The sequence below is a fragment of the Triturus cristatus genome, chromosome 6 (assembly GCF_964204655.1).
Source record: "Triturus cristatus chromosome 6, aTriCri1.1, whole genome shotgun sequence".
NCBI classification, from domain to species: domain Eukaryota; kingdom Metazoa; phylum Chordata; class Amphibia; order Caudata; family Salamandridae; genus Triturus; species Triturus cristatus.
Window position 1 is genome coordinate 1,239,256,856 of NC_140589.1, and position 15,957 is coordinate 1,239,272,812.

Below are 15,957 nucleotides of genomic sequence, written 5' to 3' on the forward strand. Positions count from 1 at the left end.
GCTGCCCATAATTTAACACCAAAGAAAAGCGAAGTCACATGGTCACTATGATTTAAATGGAAACAATACTCATTCCATGATGTTGCTCACCTGTGATCAAGGACATTTGAGTGACAAAACGCATCAGGAAAGACTGTGCTGCCAGATTCATTGGATAATAAATAGCAGCAAATTCTTCTTTGTATTCGTCGTACACACACACACACACACACACACAAACAAACAAAGCAGGCGCATGCTCGCACGCATACACGTGTTACCATCCTTGTGGGGACCATTCAGTAGATCTGTGGGAGGATACAAGTATTACTATTGTTTCCAGCTTGAGGGTGCACGGCAAAAGGGCTGCTTTACTAGGCTTTAGAGGTTGAATCAGCAGCTGCCCATTGGCCCTGAAGGGTGCAGGCTATGAATGGTTCATAGGAGGTCACATTGGTGTGGGACCCTGGGCGCCCAGGGCTGGTCAACGTAGATGCAGCAGATAGGTTATCCCCAATTTGGTTAAAGCAGTCATTGCTTCACACTATTTTTATGCCAGCTGTTTAATCTTATGGAATATGGTGCTCAAGGTAATTCTGCATTTAAAATATTAACATTACAGAGTTCCAGCAGCTGCCTCTGAGAATAAGGCAAAATAAGTGGAAGGAGGATAGTAACAGATTCTGTACTGTTCATTGCCCCAAACCGAGGGAGAAAATGAAAATAATGGCACACAAAATCATTTGCCATAATAATATTTAATATTTTATATTTTGTCATTTTCATTCAGCCTTGAGAGAATGATTGAGATGTTCAATCCTATCTGTGGTATGGCTCTCCCAGTCTGGCAGAGCTTTATATTTTTTTTCCCACGCTGAAACTTTTCCTAGACCACGACATGGGGAATACGGAGTTCTAAACAACAGCACGAGTCATTGGTTGGAGATTTTGGGCTACCCAGACGTACAGCTGAGTCATGAATGAAGAAGTTGTTTTGCTTCAACCTCATTAATCCTTGGTGAGGATTGTCTTCATGAAATCCGCTACTCATGAAGTTTGTCATCCTTAAGCCCTCGGTTGGTTCTTTGGTATTCCCTTTTTTGTTAGGGACATACAGGTGTGCACCCGAAGACGTTATAGCCATGAGCAAATACTTCACAAGCGCTGTGTACTTTAGTAAATAGTTCTGGCATATGGGAACCAGTTTTATTGTGTAATCTGTATAATTTGCAAATTGTCTGCGGGCTTACCTTAATAGCCAGAACAAAATGTAGGTGCACCATTCTGTTACTGACAAATTGCAAAAGGCTGGACTTACTGCATAAGGTGTTCAGCTTAAGTCTCCCTAACTTCTTCTAATAAAAAGAACTGTGCGCTTCTCTAAACAGCAACTTTCTGATAAGCCAGGCCAATATATTTTTTCGCCTAAATAATCATCTACATCAGTGGTTCTTAACTTGTGGTCCACTGGGACTGCTAGGGGTCCGCGAAGCCTACTCAGGGAGTCCACTATTGCTTAGAAAATCAAATAATATTAACAGATTAATAAAGTGTAAATAAAAAAAAGTAGTAAAATGTACAATTGACATTTTTAAAACGTTCTGTAAATGTGAAGAGTATGAAAACTGGAGGCTAAAAATGTTATTGGTGTGCTCAGATTGATTTGTGGGAGCAGTGCAAATGCAGCAAACAGAATACAGTATGGACGATGAAAAAGTTCCAACAATCCTATTAAAATGTGTATTTTTTGGATTTTTGGATATTTGTTTGGGAATAAAATAAAATAGTCATGGGTTTGAGCTCAGGCTTTGGCCAGGTAATAGTAAAGGAGACCATGCCAAGGTGGAATCAAACATCACGCCTAACTGTGGAAACATGGCAAAAGTGTGCCTTTTGGTCCTTTATCGCAGATCTAAAACACAGGGTGACGTCTCGGTTCATAGATCTAGAGCTACCTACTGCTAAGCGATTGATTACTAATTGGAAACGTCCGGAGCCCCCGCCGCTGGAAGCATGGTACCACTCACTCACCAACTGGGCGCAAGCAGAGAGCGTGGCTTTGCAGCGCGAGGACACCCTGGGACTGGGCAAAATCCCGATAGCAAGCACGTGGGATGCAATATTCCAGCACCTCTGAGACACCTTGAGGAAACCTCAGGCTCCGCGCTCTGATCCTGGGGGGACGCTGAAGACAGCGGGCGACGGCGCATAGCAGACACATTCACAAGAAAACAGCCAATCTAAAGGATAGCCCCCCAGATCCTAGTTCCCTTCACACATGAGCAGGTGGACTACCCAAGTAGGGTGGGCTGATTGCGGACAATGTCGGGATAATGGGTGGATAATGGAGAACGGAAGCTCCAGGGACCTTTGTTGGGCACGTTCACAGTTAACACCCCATTATCATTTCCCCCCACTCCCTCCTGCTCCCTACCTCTAACCGCTCCCTACCTCGAACGCCTCCCTTCCTACCTATCCAATTCCACTCATCCCCAATATGCAGTGTACGTACGGGTTGCACGCCAACACAGGCAACAATAATTAGTCTCTATCTGCGTAGAGATCTCAGGCAACAGGGGAGATGCAGACACCCCAACAGTTCACAATATGCTGAAACTACAAATATGTACTATCTGTTGATTAGATTTAAATTGCAATGGTTATGTACTCAACAATGCCTATAAAGATTGTACATGCATATGTATTACCCTATGTTAATTTACAAAACGAATAAAGAAATGTAAACAAAAAAAAAACGTGGGATCAGTGAAAGGCGCGGACACGTTATGGGATGCAATTAAAGCCACAATAAGAGAAACTTGTATCAGTACGCATGCAGGCATACTTAAAGATCTGCGAAGGCAACTCAAAATGACTGACTAAAAGCTGCAGAGGCCCAAGAGGGATCTAGAGAGAGCAGAAAGTGGAAACCCTAGCGGGGATTACAGAACAAATCACACAACATAATGACATGGCGGCAGACAGGGAAGTGCGCTATGACGAGACAATATGTGGCTATGGTCTATCAGGAGGGAGGACGATCAGGTGGCATATTGGCTGCTAAGTTACAGCCAGCTAGTGGACATAAGCCCGTAATATAGATAGCTGATGGAGATGGAAGGGATCAGTATGACACAACTGGGGAGCACATTTTCTGAGTTTTCAGAGAATCTATATGCTTCCAAGGTATCTCCCATGGAAGCCGACATCAAGGCCTATCTATAAGACATAGCCCTAGCGTGGCTGTCTAGCGGTCAACTGGAGTATCTGTTGCAGCCCATACAAGTAGAGGAGGTGACTGAGTCCATTTGATCATTGCCCATTGGATGAGCACCAGGGCAAGATGGCTTAAATAGCGAATTTTACAAAGAGTTTGCAGACGTACTGGCTTCTCACCTTCTGGGGGGATACACAGAGGTACCACTTTGCGAGGCCCTCATCATAGCTCTACTGAAACATGATAAACGGCCTGACATATGTAAATGTAAATGTAAATGTACAGATATTTATATAGCGCAAATCACCAACCGGTCTCTAAGCGCTTGCTTAGGGAACCCGTCCTGGTATTCCCCTGTGAGATAACCCAGCAGGGTATCCACAAGGTGAAAGCCAGGCATCCCGCCGCGAGGGGCCATTGTGGAGATTAAGCAAGCTATTGCCCAGAGTTGCAGAGTGTGAACCCATGAATCGAGTATGCACTGGAGCGAGAATTATCGAGTCCATGGACAATTTATGGACTCAAGACCCAGCCGAGCCGGGAATTGAACCCTGGTCCTAAGCTGATCCCTGCTTCCAGGTCTGCCTACTCTAACCAGTGAGCCACACTTCTCCATGCATGAATACTAGCCACCAGACTGCAAACCCTGTTGCCAAACATGGTCCTACCAGCTCAATCTGGGGTTCATACCAGAGTGATCAACAGCGCATAATTTACAGACCATCTTTGCGTTATTAAACCAGATCTAGTGGCGGCGGCGGTACTTTTAGATGCCGCCAAAGCCTTTGACTCAATAGAATGGCCCTATATGTTCACCACTTAAGCACACATGGGAATTCTGGAGATGGGTGCATCTGTTGTACACCACCCCGGTTGCTCGGTACGGATCAATGGACACATCAGACCTACTGCACATACACCGTGGTATGAGACAGGGATGTCCGCAATCCTATTACCTGCTCCTGGAATTGCTCGCCTTTAAAATTCGCCAATGACATAAGAGCGTGGCGCTGAGATTCCACCAGACACCAATTGGCATCTCTGTATAAGCGGATGACATGGTCCTAAATGTCCGGATCCCTACACAAAACCTAACAACGCTACTTAGGGAAGACATTAGATTTGAGGGACACTCTAGACTGGGCATTAACTTGTCCAAATAGGTAATATTGCTAATGACACTGTTTACGATGCCACATGCACTGGATTACTCATTGGAGTGGAGCATAGACTTATGAAATATCTAGGGTGTGGATACACAGACACCGAAATGGTGATTCGCGAGAACTATCAAAGCGCATTGGGCAATCTGGATAATCAAGTGCAAAGGTGGATAAAGATGCCATTCTACCTAGCTGATAGAGTGGAACTCATGAAAATGGTTATAGTGCCCCACTTTCTATATCTATTCAGTTGCATACCAATAGTCCTGCCCCAATCTTTTTTCAAAACGCAACACGTGAATCTGATCACATTAGCTTGGGCAGACAAACAGCCACGTATTAAGTGGGACACTATGACACTCCCATACGAACAGGGAGGATTTGAAGTGCCTGATATGCACTATTAGCTCTGCGCACAAGCACAGTATACATACTACTGGTACTACCCACAAACTTGCTTCACCTGGCGGTTGAGGAGGGGGTTGCACATCTGATACCACACAGACACGTATTGACACACAAGCATATGACTGCAAGCCATACTGAAATAAGCATGATTCACTGCACAACTGCTGCCTGAAGAGCACTAGGAACGAGAGCCCAGAAGCTCTTGTATGTCGTCGCAAAACACAAGACGCGAGTGCGTAAGCCCTATTTAAACAGGTTGAGTTGGTGACGATGGGAGATATATACCCGGAAGGGCGATTTATTGACCAGTCAGACTTATTATATGTAAACAACACAAAACCAATTTTTACATCTCCATAACTTTGTCTCTGATCTACTGGAAAAGTGCTATTCCCTACATTTCCGGAAGAACTTCCCGCACTAAACGCCTTGCAGACACTATTAGTCACCACTTCTCGTAGACACCTGGTCACTAGACTCTACAACACAGCACAAAGGGACAGACCAACACCAGAAACACCAGCATTGATCCACTGGAACACCTCCCTAGATCAACCAATATCGTTGGAAGATTGGGGGTTTTGCTGTACATTGACAGGAGTGCTAACCTTAAATTGTAATGTACGTATTATCCATTTTAAATACTTACAGCAAATGTATTACACAACGCTTGAATTATTTCACTATGGGCTGCAGGGGGGTGAATGCTCCACTAGATGCTGAGGTGGATTTTTTGCACCTGGCCTGGGACTTTGGTCCGGTGCATGAATACTGCGAAAGGGTGGTGCAGGCCCTCAGGAATAGGACGTCAGACCAGGTTTCCTGTACCCAAAGATGTGCCAGTTGGGGCTGTACAAAACCATACAACTAGCTAACCAAGTTCACAGGGATAGCATTATTACTAGCCAAGAGGCGGGGTAATCAGATTGCACCAAACTTCTGAAGTTGGATAATGGACATGACCTATTGTAAATGAACTCTTGAGACATATGAGGAGTGGCTACCATCGTCCTTGCGACCCAGAGACATATGGGGCCCACTAACGTACTTCCTGTTGAATAATCCAGTTCTGGAGCTACACTTGATGTAATGGTCTCGAGTTGATGGCAATATTTTAAGTAACACTATTGGCGGAAAGTGTGTTAGCTACGTAATTGTGTGTTGTATATGTTTGTGATAATAACAGATTAAGGTATGTCATTCTGTACTGAACTTGAAAAGCCAATTATTTTTTTTTACTTAAATCTTGGTATCCTGGCTATTAAAAATAACAAAACTACAAACACCCTGCTAGATTTACATTTATATTACAGACTAAGAGTAATGAACCAATATCCCCCATGTTCCACTTAGTACCAGGCCAACTAAGAAACATTAATACAACTACTTGTTTACCCAGACCCAAGACAACTGATTTCACACATGTACATCTCCATGCAGGGACAAAATACTCAAAATAACCGGACAGTGGCGGGGAAATGGGAGAGGGACCTTGCTAAATCGCTTACAGATGAAGAATGAACTTATTGTTGCACCCAAACTGGGGAAATATCCCAAAGAGTAAAACGTAGATTAACACACTATACATTTAAGCATAGAGTTTAGTTACCACACCCACAAAGTTGTAAGCGCTGTGGTCTGGGATTCATGCACAAGGTCTGGATGTGCCAGGCTCTGGCTGAACTCTGGCAATCTATCTTCCAAGATAGCTCCCTCATGGTTGGTCAAATCCTCTAACCCCCGCCCCCACCACCTCTGGCTTTCTCTCCTCTGGTAAGTGAAGGGTATTTCAGCCAGCATTTAGAAACAGACTGCTTTTTCACTGTTTCTGGTGAATATGCAAGTAGCAATACCTTGGTTTGCTAGGCTGAAGTCCATCAGTCCATGAAAAGCTGACAGACCAAATAAACTGTAATAATACACTAAATGTATATACATTGCTGCCCTCATTAACTGTTATCCCCCAAAGACATTTAGGAACCGCTAGGCCACTTCTTAAACCAGAACAAGAATCCACATCCACCTAGGCCAGAATCAGGAGTATAATACATAACACTACGTGGCATGTCAGGAATTGTGATGGAGAAGAGGAAGGTACATGCGCAGAGCAAGATGTTACCCAGACCTCCAGACCCAAAACTAGGTAATTTGCCAGTTGCGTCACATTAGAGGCTGTGATCTATACTACGCTTTAGAATAATTGCATGCATCCTGGCACTATACTCCTTTCAACTGTTTTACTCACTGCCTAATAGAATGCACTGCGAAGGACGCTGTACACTCTATGACCACTACGTTGATTTCTACCTTTTTGATTTTTTACCTCTTTTCTTATTATCACATTTTCTAACATCTAGCACTAATGCAATTATAGCAATTGTTTGCCGCCTGATAGTTGCAGACTGAGCGTCTGTCCTCATTTTTTTTTTTTTTTAAAACAGAATTTATTTGAGTTTCAGAAAACATACATTCAAGCCTGTAGTCCCCGATATGAGCAGGGGAGAAAGTCAGCATACAGTACTATAGATAATGTGACAATCAAGGCACAAGCCCCCCCCAGAATCCGAGCGCCTGTCCTCATGATTGCACCTCTCCCTTGATGCTCTATAAGAGGACACATCCACTCACCAAGAGTTCTCAAGTCTTATTCCTTCTTTTACACGCTGATATTGGCCCCATGAAATGCAGGTATCAGTCATTCCTGACACTCACTAGACCCTTACACAGTCTGCCAAAATGTGATAATGGGGTGGGGGCTATGGGTGGGAATCATAAAGGTGAACTTTAAAATCTAGTCTGTAGCTCAGTGTTTAGGTCTCAGAGGTGACCAAGGCCCAGCACTGGGAAATGGAGAACGTGCTGCCAACAAGAATGGCATAAAAGGTAATAGACATTAATGAAGAGCTCACCATCACAGAGTGACTCCCAGAACAAATTAGTAGAAGAAACAGATTTTGAACAGCAGCCTCATTTGATGTTCCCAGTAACTGGTGAAAAGTACGATTCCTGAACGGTGAGTTGTAGACACACACGCAATAGTAAGATTAATGGCTATGAGTACATTTGCCTCACACCCGTTAAGGGTTTTATCTGCAGACTTGGGAAAAAGCTGTTGTGGGTAAACAGTAGTCAATTACCGTTTTCAATATCCCCTGGATGAATAAAGAGGACTTTACTTATCAAAGACTTCCCATACTGAGTGTCGAAGTTATTCCATTACAGGTTATTTGTTACTGCATATTGTGTGCTCTCCAACTAAGACCAACACATGCTTTACAGACTCCTTGGACACCTTTGGCTCCAGCGAGTCTCTCTCCATCACCACAGCCTCCCATCAACTCACTTATTCTTTGTCTGAATTATTTCTCTAACTGATCTCTTTTCTGAACTGCCTATAACAGGCCTACAGCCTGCCTTTTAGAAACACTGGAAGCCATTTAGAACTTTTTATTGTCATTTCTTGGGCTAAATTTAGTTTCATGAGCGTGCACGACTGTGTCTTCCCGCCATTTCCACAAGTATATCCCCTTACTAATACATTGATTAAATATCTGTCATCTAGGATTTTGCCATTTCTTCTTCCGTATTATGAAAGGAGCTCTCAAACAGGACCTCTCATATTCAAGGGTCTAAATCTGGACCCTTCTGTTATAGTCCATGTTGTCAGGTCTCCTAAGTTACTGGGGTCGCAGCCATGGCCTCTACAGTCCTTGGTTTCATCCAAGTTCTCTCAGTTACTAGGAAATTGTGTATTGGGTCTCAGATCTGAGGGTCAGGGAGCACCAGCAGTGAGAGGCTCCATTACAGTCTAAAATTGTTAAGATATTAGTCAGTGTCAATCAGCTGTAAGTTTCTCAGTTATGGTCCAGGTGATGAGATATTTTCCATTAAAGTGGTTGGCGTGCTAGTAAGGACCCTCAAAAAAGAAGGTGTTCGCCAGGGCTCCTTAAATGTGAGGACTTCTGCGCAGCGCTCAAGTAGCCATGAGGCGATGTGCAGTCTTTTACAAAAACAAACCTAGAAATAAAGTATGGCATCTGTGTCAGGGTCCCTCGGAAATGAGGATATGAGCAAAGTACCTCATGAAAATGATCTGCACGAAGCATAGTGACTGCATAGCTCACATCTTAAAATGATTCCTGTACCTATTACAATGTGGTGTGTTACAAACTGACTACACACCCACAACTTCAGACCGTCATAGTGTTTAAACATTTAAATTAATATGTATTTCAATTATTTTGAACTGGCATAAGGTGCAGGATACTTTGTAGACTGCCCCTGCACCCCAAACAAGATTGCGCCTCCCAGTAACTCAAAGGTTTGTACTTTCTTAATCTCAAATAGGAAATTTATAAATATTTATCAGTTACAAAACAACTTTTAAAGGGAAATGTTTTCCTATGATTTTGAAACAACTGTATTTGCCTTTCCTTGCTGCAGGTGTGAGAGGGGAGAGAACAAGGCAGCAATAAATCAACTTCTGCCACAGTCCTTACCAGTGAGGGCAGCCACTTTCGCAGCAACCTTTTCTGCAAAGCCAATCCTCGTATTTAGTCCAGTGCCAACCGCAGTGCCACCCGCTGCCAGTTCATACACTCGTGGCATGGCAGCTTTTATCCTAGCTATGCTGTATTTCATCTGTTGTACATAGCCACTAAATTCCTTTAAGAAAACCAAATGTGAATTAAAAAAAGAAAAATTAAACAAATGAAAAATACAGTTATCTCTGGCTCCTGTTGATGTTGCAAGACTTTCATGGGCTAATTCTTTGGCAATTATTAGCAAAGAAAAAGAAGACATATTAGGCAATACCAAGCTAGTTGATGAGTATGCACTTTGCCAGCAGAGATTAGACAAACATTGTCCACGTGTTGCAATCAATTTTATGTAATCATTACTTGACATGACTTCTGAATTAACCTGCAAAAAAAACAAGACATTCTCAAAGGATATTTTATCTTAAAAATGGCTCGACCCAGTCCAATCTACAAATCACAAGTCTTGTGCATTGTATTCCATAAGCCCATAAATAAATATGAAGCAGTCTATAAACATAAAAATGAAATATTGCAAAACTGTTATTTCCAATATATTTTTTTAACATTTTATTGGGGTTTTGAATGAGCATTTAATATTAAAACACATTTTCATTGTGATTTCAACAGTACACTTACATCATATCCATTTCCGTGTTATTTCGAATATAACAAATCTCAATAATACCATATTTATTATCAAAGTTGCCATAGACTGCAATTGATCTCAATTATCAAAGAATTAAGGAAAACAATTCTATTACACGATTGTTAGGATTTACCATATTATGGCTATACAAGACATAGGGTTTTAAGTGGGCCGGGTCTAAGACCCGAACAGATCCCTTTCGAGCTCTCTGTTGATGCCCTTAATTTTACTGGCAAAAGACTGATCTATTTCTCAATAATGACGGTAAATACCTTTAAGGTATTCCATCACAGTAATGCAATCTCTATTTATATTTCACGTTTTATTTAATCATGCATTCCCTTTCTTTCAAGCTTTTGTAATTGTTATTGTGCTTATATAGCGCTTACTTCCACTAACAAGGCATTGGAGCACTTTTCAGCGAGTAGCAAGTTACTTCGGAACCCAAAGGATTAGTGGTGGATTAGTACAGAGAAATATTATTGGGTAATCTGAGCAGTGGACATGTCAGTCTATTAGTTTGGATGAATAGGATAAAGGAGGAATAGAGAAGGGAAAGAGTCTAAAAAGGGTTATTTGGTGGATCATAGTAGTAAGATGAGGTTTGAGATCAGTCAAACGAGGGACAGAGGAAGAAAGTCTAGAAAGCGTTATATGGGGGATCATAGAAGTGAAATGAAGTTCTGGGATGAGTCAAAGGAGGGTTACAGGAGGGAAGACTCTAGGAGGTGTTATTTGGAAGACAATAGTAGTAAAATGAGGTTGCAGTGAGTCAAGAAGGGATAGAGGAGAGAGGAGTCTAGAAAGGGTTATATGAGAGATCACAGTAGTAGAATGAGGTTTGGGATGAGTCAAGGAGGGAAGAGACAAGAAAGGGTTATTAGGGATATCAATCAATCAATGTGTATCCAGGCACTTGGTTGCTAGGCTCAGTCGAAAAGCCAGGTCTTAAGTCTTTTCCTGAAGTCTGCCAGGGGAGGGGATGTCAGGAGGTGATGGGGAAGGCCGTTGCAGGACTTGGAGGCAAGGTAGGAGAAGGAACGGCCTCCAGTGTGGCTTCGGCGGACCCACGGTGTTTATGCGAGGAAGACGGAGGAGTGAAGGTGACTGGAGGGTTGGTGAAAGTTCAAGCGGTGGTGGATGTATGCTCGCCCATGATTGTTGAGGGCTTTGTAGGCAACATCTTGAATTGGCATATTTTGTGGACAGAGAGCCAGTGAAGGTTCCTGAAGTGGGGGGTGAGGAGTGTCCCTCTGGGTAGTTTGAGGCAGAGTCAAACCGCAGAATTCTGTATTGTCTGTAGTCTCCTCATGAGTGGAGTGGTGATTCCTGCGTACAGCACTTTGCCGTAGTCCAGCCGGCTGGTGACTAGGGTTTGAGTGACGGTTTTCCTCATATCGATGGGGAGCCATTTGAAGATTCTTTGGAGCATGCGCACCGTTTAGAAGCAGACAGAGGAGACAGCGTTTATCTGTTTCATGGTGAGTTTGCTGTCTAGGATGATGCCAAGGTTGCGAGCGCGGTCAGTGGGTGCGGGAGTGGGTCAGAGTTCGGCGGGCCACACGGGGAGGTGTTGCTCCTAAAGATCAGCACATCGGTGTGGTCAGTGTTGAGCTTCAGCAGGTTGATCTTCATCCAGTCGGCAACAATCTTCATGCAGTTGTGGAAGTTGGTCTTCGTGGTGGAGGGGTCTGCTAAGAGGATGAGCTGGATGTCAGCGTAGGAGATGTTGAGATCATGGGATCTCACGATGTTGGCTAGTGGTGTCATTTAGGTGTTGAATAGGGTGGGGTTGAGGAATGCCACAGTTGGTGCTCTTTGGGACAGAGGTAAAGGGTGGTAGGCAGATTCTCCACGTTCATCAATTGAGGAAAGATGCGATCCATCTGAGGCAGTCTCCCTGGATTCCATTGTGGTGCAGTAGCTTGATGACTGAGCGGTGGGATACAGTATCAAATGCTGGGGAGAAGTCAAGGAGGATCAAGGCCACTGAGTTTCCCCTGCCAAGGATGGTGCGGCAATCAGGGTGGTTTCAGTGCTGAGGTTGGCTCAGAAACTGGATTGAGAGGTGTTGAGCAAGTTATTTCTCTACAGGTGTTCAATGAGCAGACTGATGGTCTTCTTGAGGGCTTTTGCAGGCAATGGGAGTAATGAGATGGGGCACTAGTTTTGCAGTTCGCTGGGGTTGGCAGAGGGTTTCTTGAAGAGAGTTCCGACTTCTGCTTATTTCCTTGCATTGGGGAAAGTGGCTATGGAGATGGAGGAGTTGAGGGTGGTGTTGAGTCTGCAGCTGCACTCTTTGCGTCCGAAGTTGAAAAGTTGGTAAGGTTAGCGGTCCATTGATGCTCCCGTGTCGATAGAGTTCAGGATGACAATGGTATTGTGTGTGGTGAGCTGTTCCCATGCAGTCAGCGGATGGTCGGGGTAGCGTCCATTGGAGTGAGGAGGCTGCAGAGGTCGGTGGGTTGGGATTTGAAGCTTATGTAGATGGTGGATATCTTGTTGTGAAAATGGTTTGCTAAAGAGTCGCAGAAATCCTTTGACCTTGGGGGGGGGTCGTTCGTGGTGGCCGTCGGGCAGGAAAACTCGCTTACGATGCTGTGAAGAGGTCTTTGGTTTGGTTGGCCCTTGCTTCGATGCAGTTTGCTAGGGCATCTTTTTTGCATCTTTAAGGCATTGGTGGTATTTGTTGAGGGATGATCTGCAGGTGGCTCAGTATGTGGTGTCTTTGCTGATGCACCATCTTCTTTCCAGGTATTTTCGGCTGCGTTTCATTGTCTTGAGTTTTTGTATGTATCAGCTGGCTTGTTTGGAGAATCTGCACGTCTTGGCTGGTTTGAGGAGGGTGACTCGATCGGCGCTGTTGGTGATCCAGGTGGTAAAGCTCTGGATGGCCTGTTGCAGGTTGGGTGCGGGGTCGGATTCAGTGGTGTTGAGGGCGTCCGTCCATTGGGTCTGTGCCACTTTGCTTCAGCTGCGGAAGGAGGAGTTGGCAGTCCCGGGGCAGTGCGCAGTGGTCCTGCGATGGTTAAGTGGAAGATGGTGTGGTCAGTCCAGGTGAGTTCTGTGGTATGACTGTATTAGATTCTGTCACTGGCCATGAAGATCGGGTCAAGTGTGTGTCCAGCGTTGGGTAGCGTCAGTGACCAGCTGGGTGAGACAGATGTTGCTCATGCATTCCAGGAGGTTGGCAGAGTTGGTGTCTGTGCGGTGGTGAAGATGGAAGTTGAGGTTGCCGAGAAAGATGTAGAGCATGGACTCAATAGCTAGTGGGGGTGAAAAAACCGGTGATGGTGTTGCATAAGGCGGGGCATGGTCCACGTGGTCTGAAGGCAAGGGTGCCTCTGTTGGTCATTCTGCTGTCGGCGTGGAGTTGGAAATTAAGGTGTTGCATGATTGGTGTGGTGTCGTCTTCGGTGGTGGTGCAGTGGATAGTTTTTCTGATGATTGGGATGCCTCTGTGTTTGTTGGTGCAGTCTCGGTGTATAATCTTGTAGCCTCTGGATGTTGCAGTGGCGATGTCGGGGTGGAGGAGGGGTTCAACCAGGTCTCTGTGATGAAGATTACGGTGGGGGCAAGGATGATGATTATGTCCAATATTTTGGTGGTGTGTTTGCAGAGAGATCAGGCATTGAGTAGGAGGCATTGGAGTGGTTCCGGGGTGGTTGAGCTCAGTGAGAGTGGACCATGTTTCTGTGAGGGCAGTTGGTCCTGAGTTGCAGGTGAAAAGGCAGCAGTGGCAGGCGAATGATCGAAGAGAGGCGGTGCACCATTCATTGCAGTGTCTGTGGTCCAGGTGTCAGACTTATGCAGCAGAGGAGACAATCGGCCCAGGATCGGCCACGAGCTGAGAGCGGTGCAGACTGCGGCAAGACTTGGGCCCGGGCCCGCTGGTGTGCTGCTGCCCCGGGGTCCGATTGGACACAGTAGCCGGTCGGCCTGCGTGTGACGGACGTAGGACCCCTGGGGGTAAGCTGGGGCAGGGGTGCGATCCGGGGAGGGAGCTCTGCGCCCTCAGCAGGTGAAGCTCTTGACTGGCAGCGATCAACGCGGGCCCACTATGTTCACACTAAGCAATGGCTGGATCCAGGAGGGCGCTACACTATTGTATCAGGAACACTGTATGGCGAACACATCACCATTGGCAGCATATATGCCCCTACTCCCCCCTCAGGAACACCTTTATCGAACAGATTACACAGCTGTGGGGAAGGTATGACATTGTTGGGGGGAGACTGGAACGATGTGATGGCCCCAATTGACAGGAGACGAGACCCGGGGAGGGCAGACGGGGAGGGGGGGAGAGAGAATCCACACTACATCTCCTTGCTACTACATTGGGATGGGCAGACGTCTGGCGAGACTTTCACCCGGAGGTACATGGATACATATACATGTCTGCAGTTCATGGGTCCCTGTCCAGACTGGACCACATCTTTACACTGAGTCGTTGTGTCCCCCGGGTCTCCCACATCTCTCACTTACCACGTGGACTCTCTTATCACTCCCCGGTCTTATGTAAACTCAACACTTGGGCCCAAAAACCCCCTTCAGATGGCGCATGTCTCCATGGCACCTCCAAAATCCAGAGTATCGGGAGACCATATCGAAGACAGTGTCCGATTACCTGGCGGAGAATGAAACCTCGGCCCCATCCAAAGTTATTTTATGGGAAGCACTCAAACCCACCATTCGGGGAGTGGACATACGTTTTCGCACAGGGTGAAAATGTAATCGACGGGCAGAGCTAGATGACCTTGGAAACCACCAAAGGAGCTTCAAAGCTCAACTCATAACCGACTTGAACCCACATCACCAACTAACTTTACTTTAAGCGCAACAGTGCATACAGCAACATCTCACTCAGGAGGCAAAAGAAAACTGGTTAGCCACACAACACCGGATATACCAGTGGGGGGGTAAATCTAGTAAAATGCTACACAGACCGTGCCAAGCTACTAACTCCCCTTCATACATTTCAACGCTGTGTGGGTCGGATGGGACTATATACTCCTCCCCCACATTGGTCCCTGAAGAATTTGTTCGTTATTTCTCTGCGCTTAATAGACGCACCGAGCAAATATCAGAAGCGCAAATTGCTGAATTCCTATGTGAGATTCCCCCTAACACACTCCCGGATCACATGAGAGCAACTGGATGCCCCCATCATGGGAGATGAACCTACCACAGCTCTTGGTAATATTCGCCCGAGCGTAGCCCCTGGATCAAGTCGGTTCCCCGCTGAATTTCTTAAATCACTAATGGGGGTTTTGGGCCCACACCTCTTAGCAGCATTAGATGAAGCATGTGACAACCAAGTACTGCCCTTGGACTGGCGGCATACTGAAATAGTCCTCTTTTTAAAACCCGGACGTCTACCTGAAGACCCACCGTCATACCGCCCCATCGCTCTCATAAATTTCAAGCCCAAACTTCTGGTTAAAGTCCTGGCTGACTGCCTTCGTATATGCATCCTGGACTTGATCCACCTTGACTAGTCCGGCTTCATGCCACATCGCTCCACCAGACATAATATACGGCGGATCCATAACGCCTTGGCTAAGGCTCCGGAGTCGAGTCGTCCTGCGGATACTTTACTACCGGATATTGAAAAAGCATTTGATTCATTAAGCTGGATGTATTTATTCCAGCTCCTGGAAGCTGTTAACTTTGGCCCACATTTTCGGAAATAGGTACGACTGTTATACACAGACCTAACTGCCTCCAGCCAGGCGGCGGGACATAGCTCCACCCCGTTTACAATCGGCAGCCAACGATCAGCCATTTTAAAAAAGGTCTCCCTCCCACGTATTTCTACAGAGTCCAGAATTTTCCTTATGACATACCGCATACATGGTTCTCACAAATAAACGCCATTCACAATAAATTCCTGTGGGATGGCGGGGCAATCAGGGTGACATTCAGCACCTGCACGCAGTCCACATACTGCGGAGGCATTGCGGCTGCAGATGGGTTTGCTTACTATGCAGCATCCCATTTATT

General features: G+C 45.5%; 1 protein-coding gene across 1 annotated transcript in view; it reads right to left on the bottom strand.

The window, feature by feature from the left end:
* FH (fumarate hydratase) overlaps nucleotides 1–15,957 on the bottom strand; it is a 375,622-nt gene that overhangs the window by 183,036 nt on the left and 176,629 nt on the right. Inside the window, exon 6 of the mRNA XM_085612182.1 lies at nucleotides 9,267–9,432. Within this exon, the coding sequence (XP_085468308.1) occupies nucleotides 9,267–9,432 (166 nt within the window). The remainder of the gene's footprint in view (nucleotides 1–9,266; nucleotides 9,433–15,957) is intronic.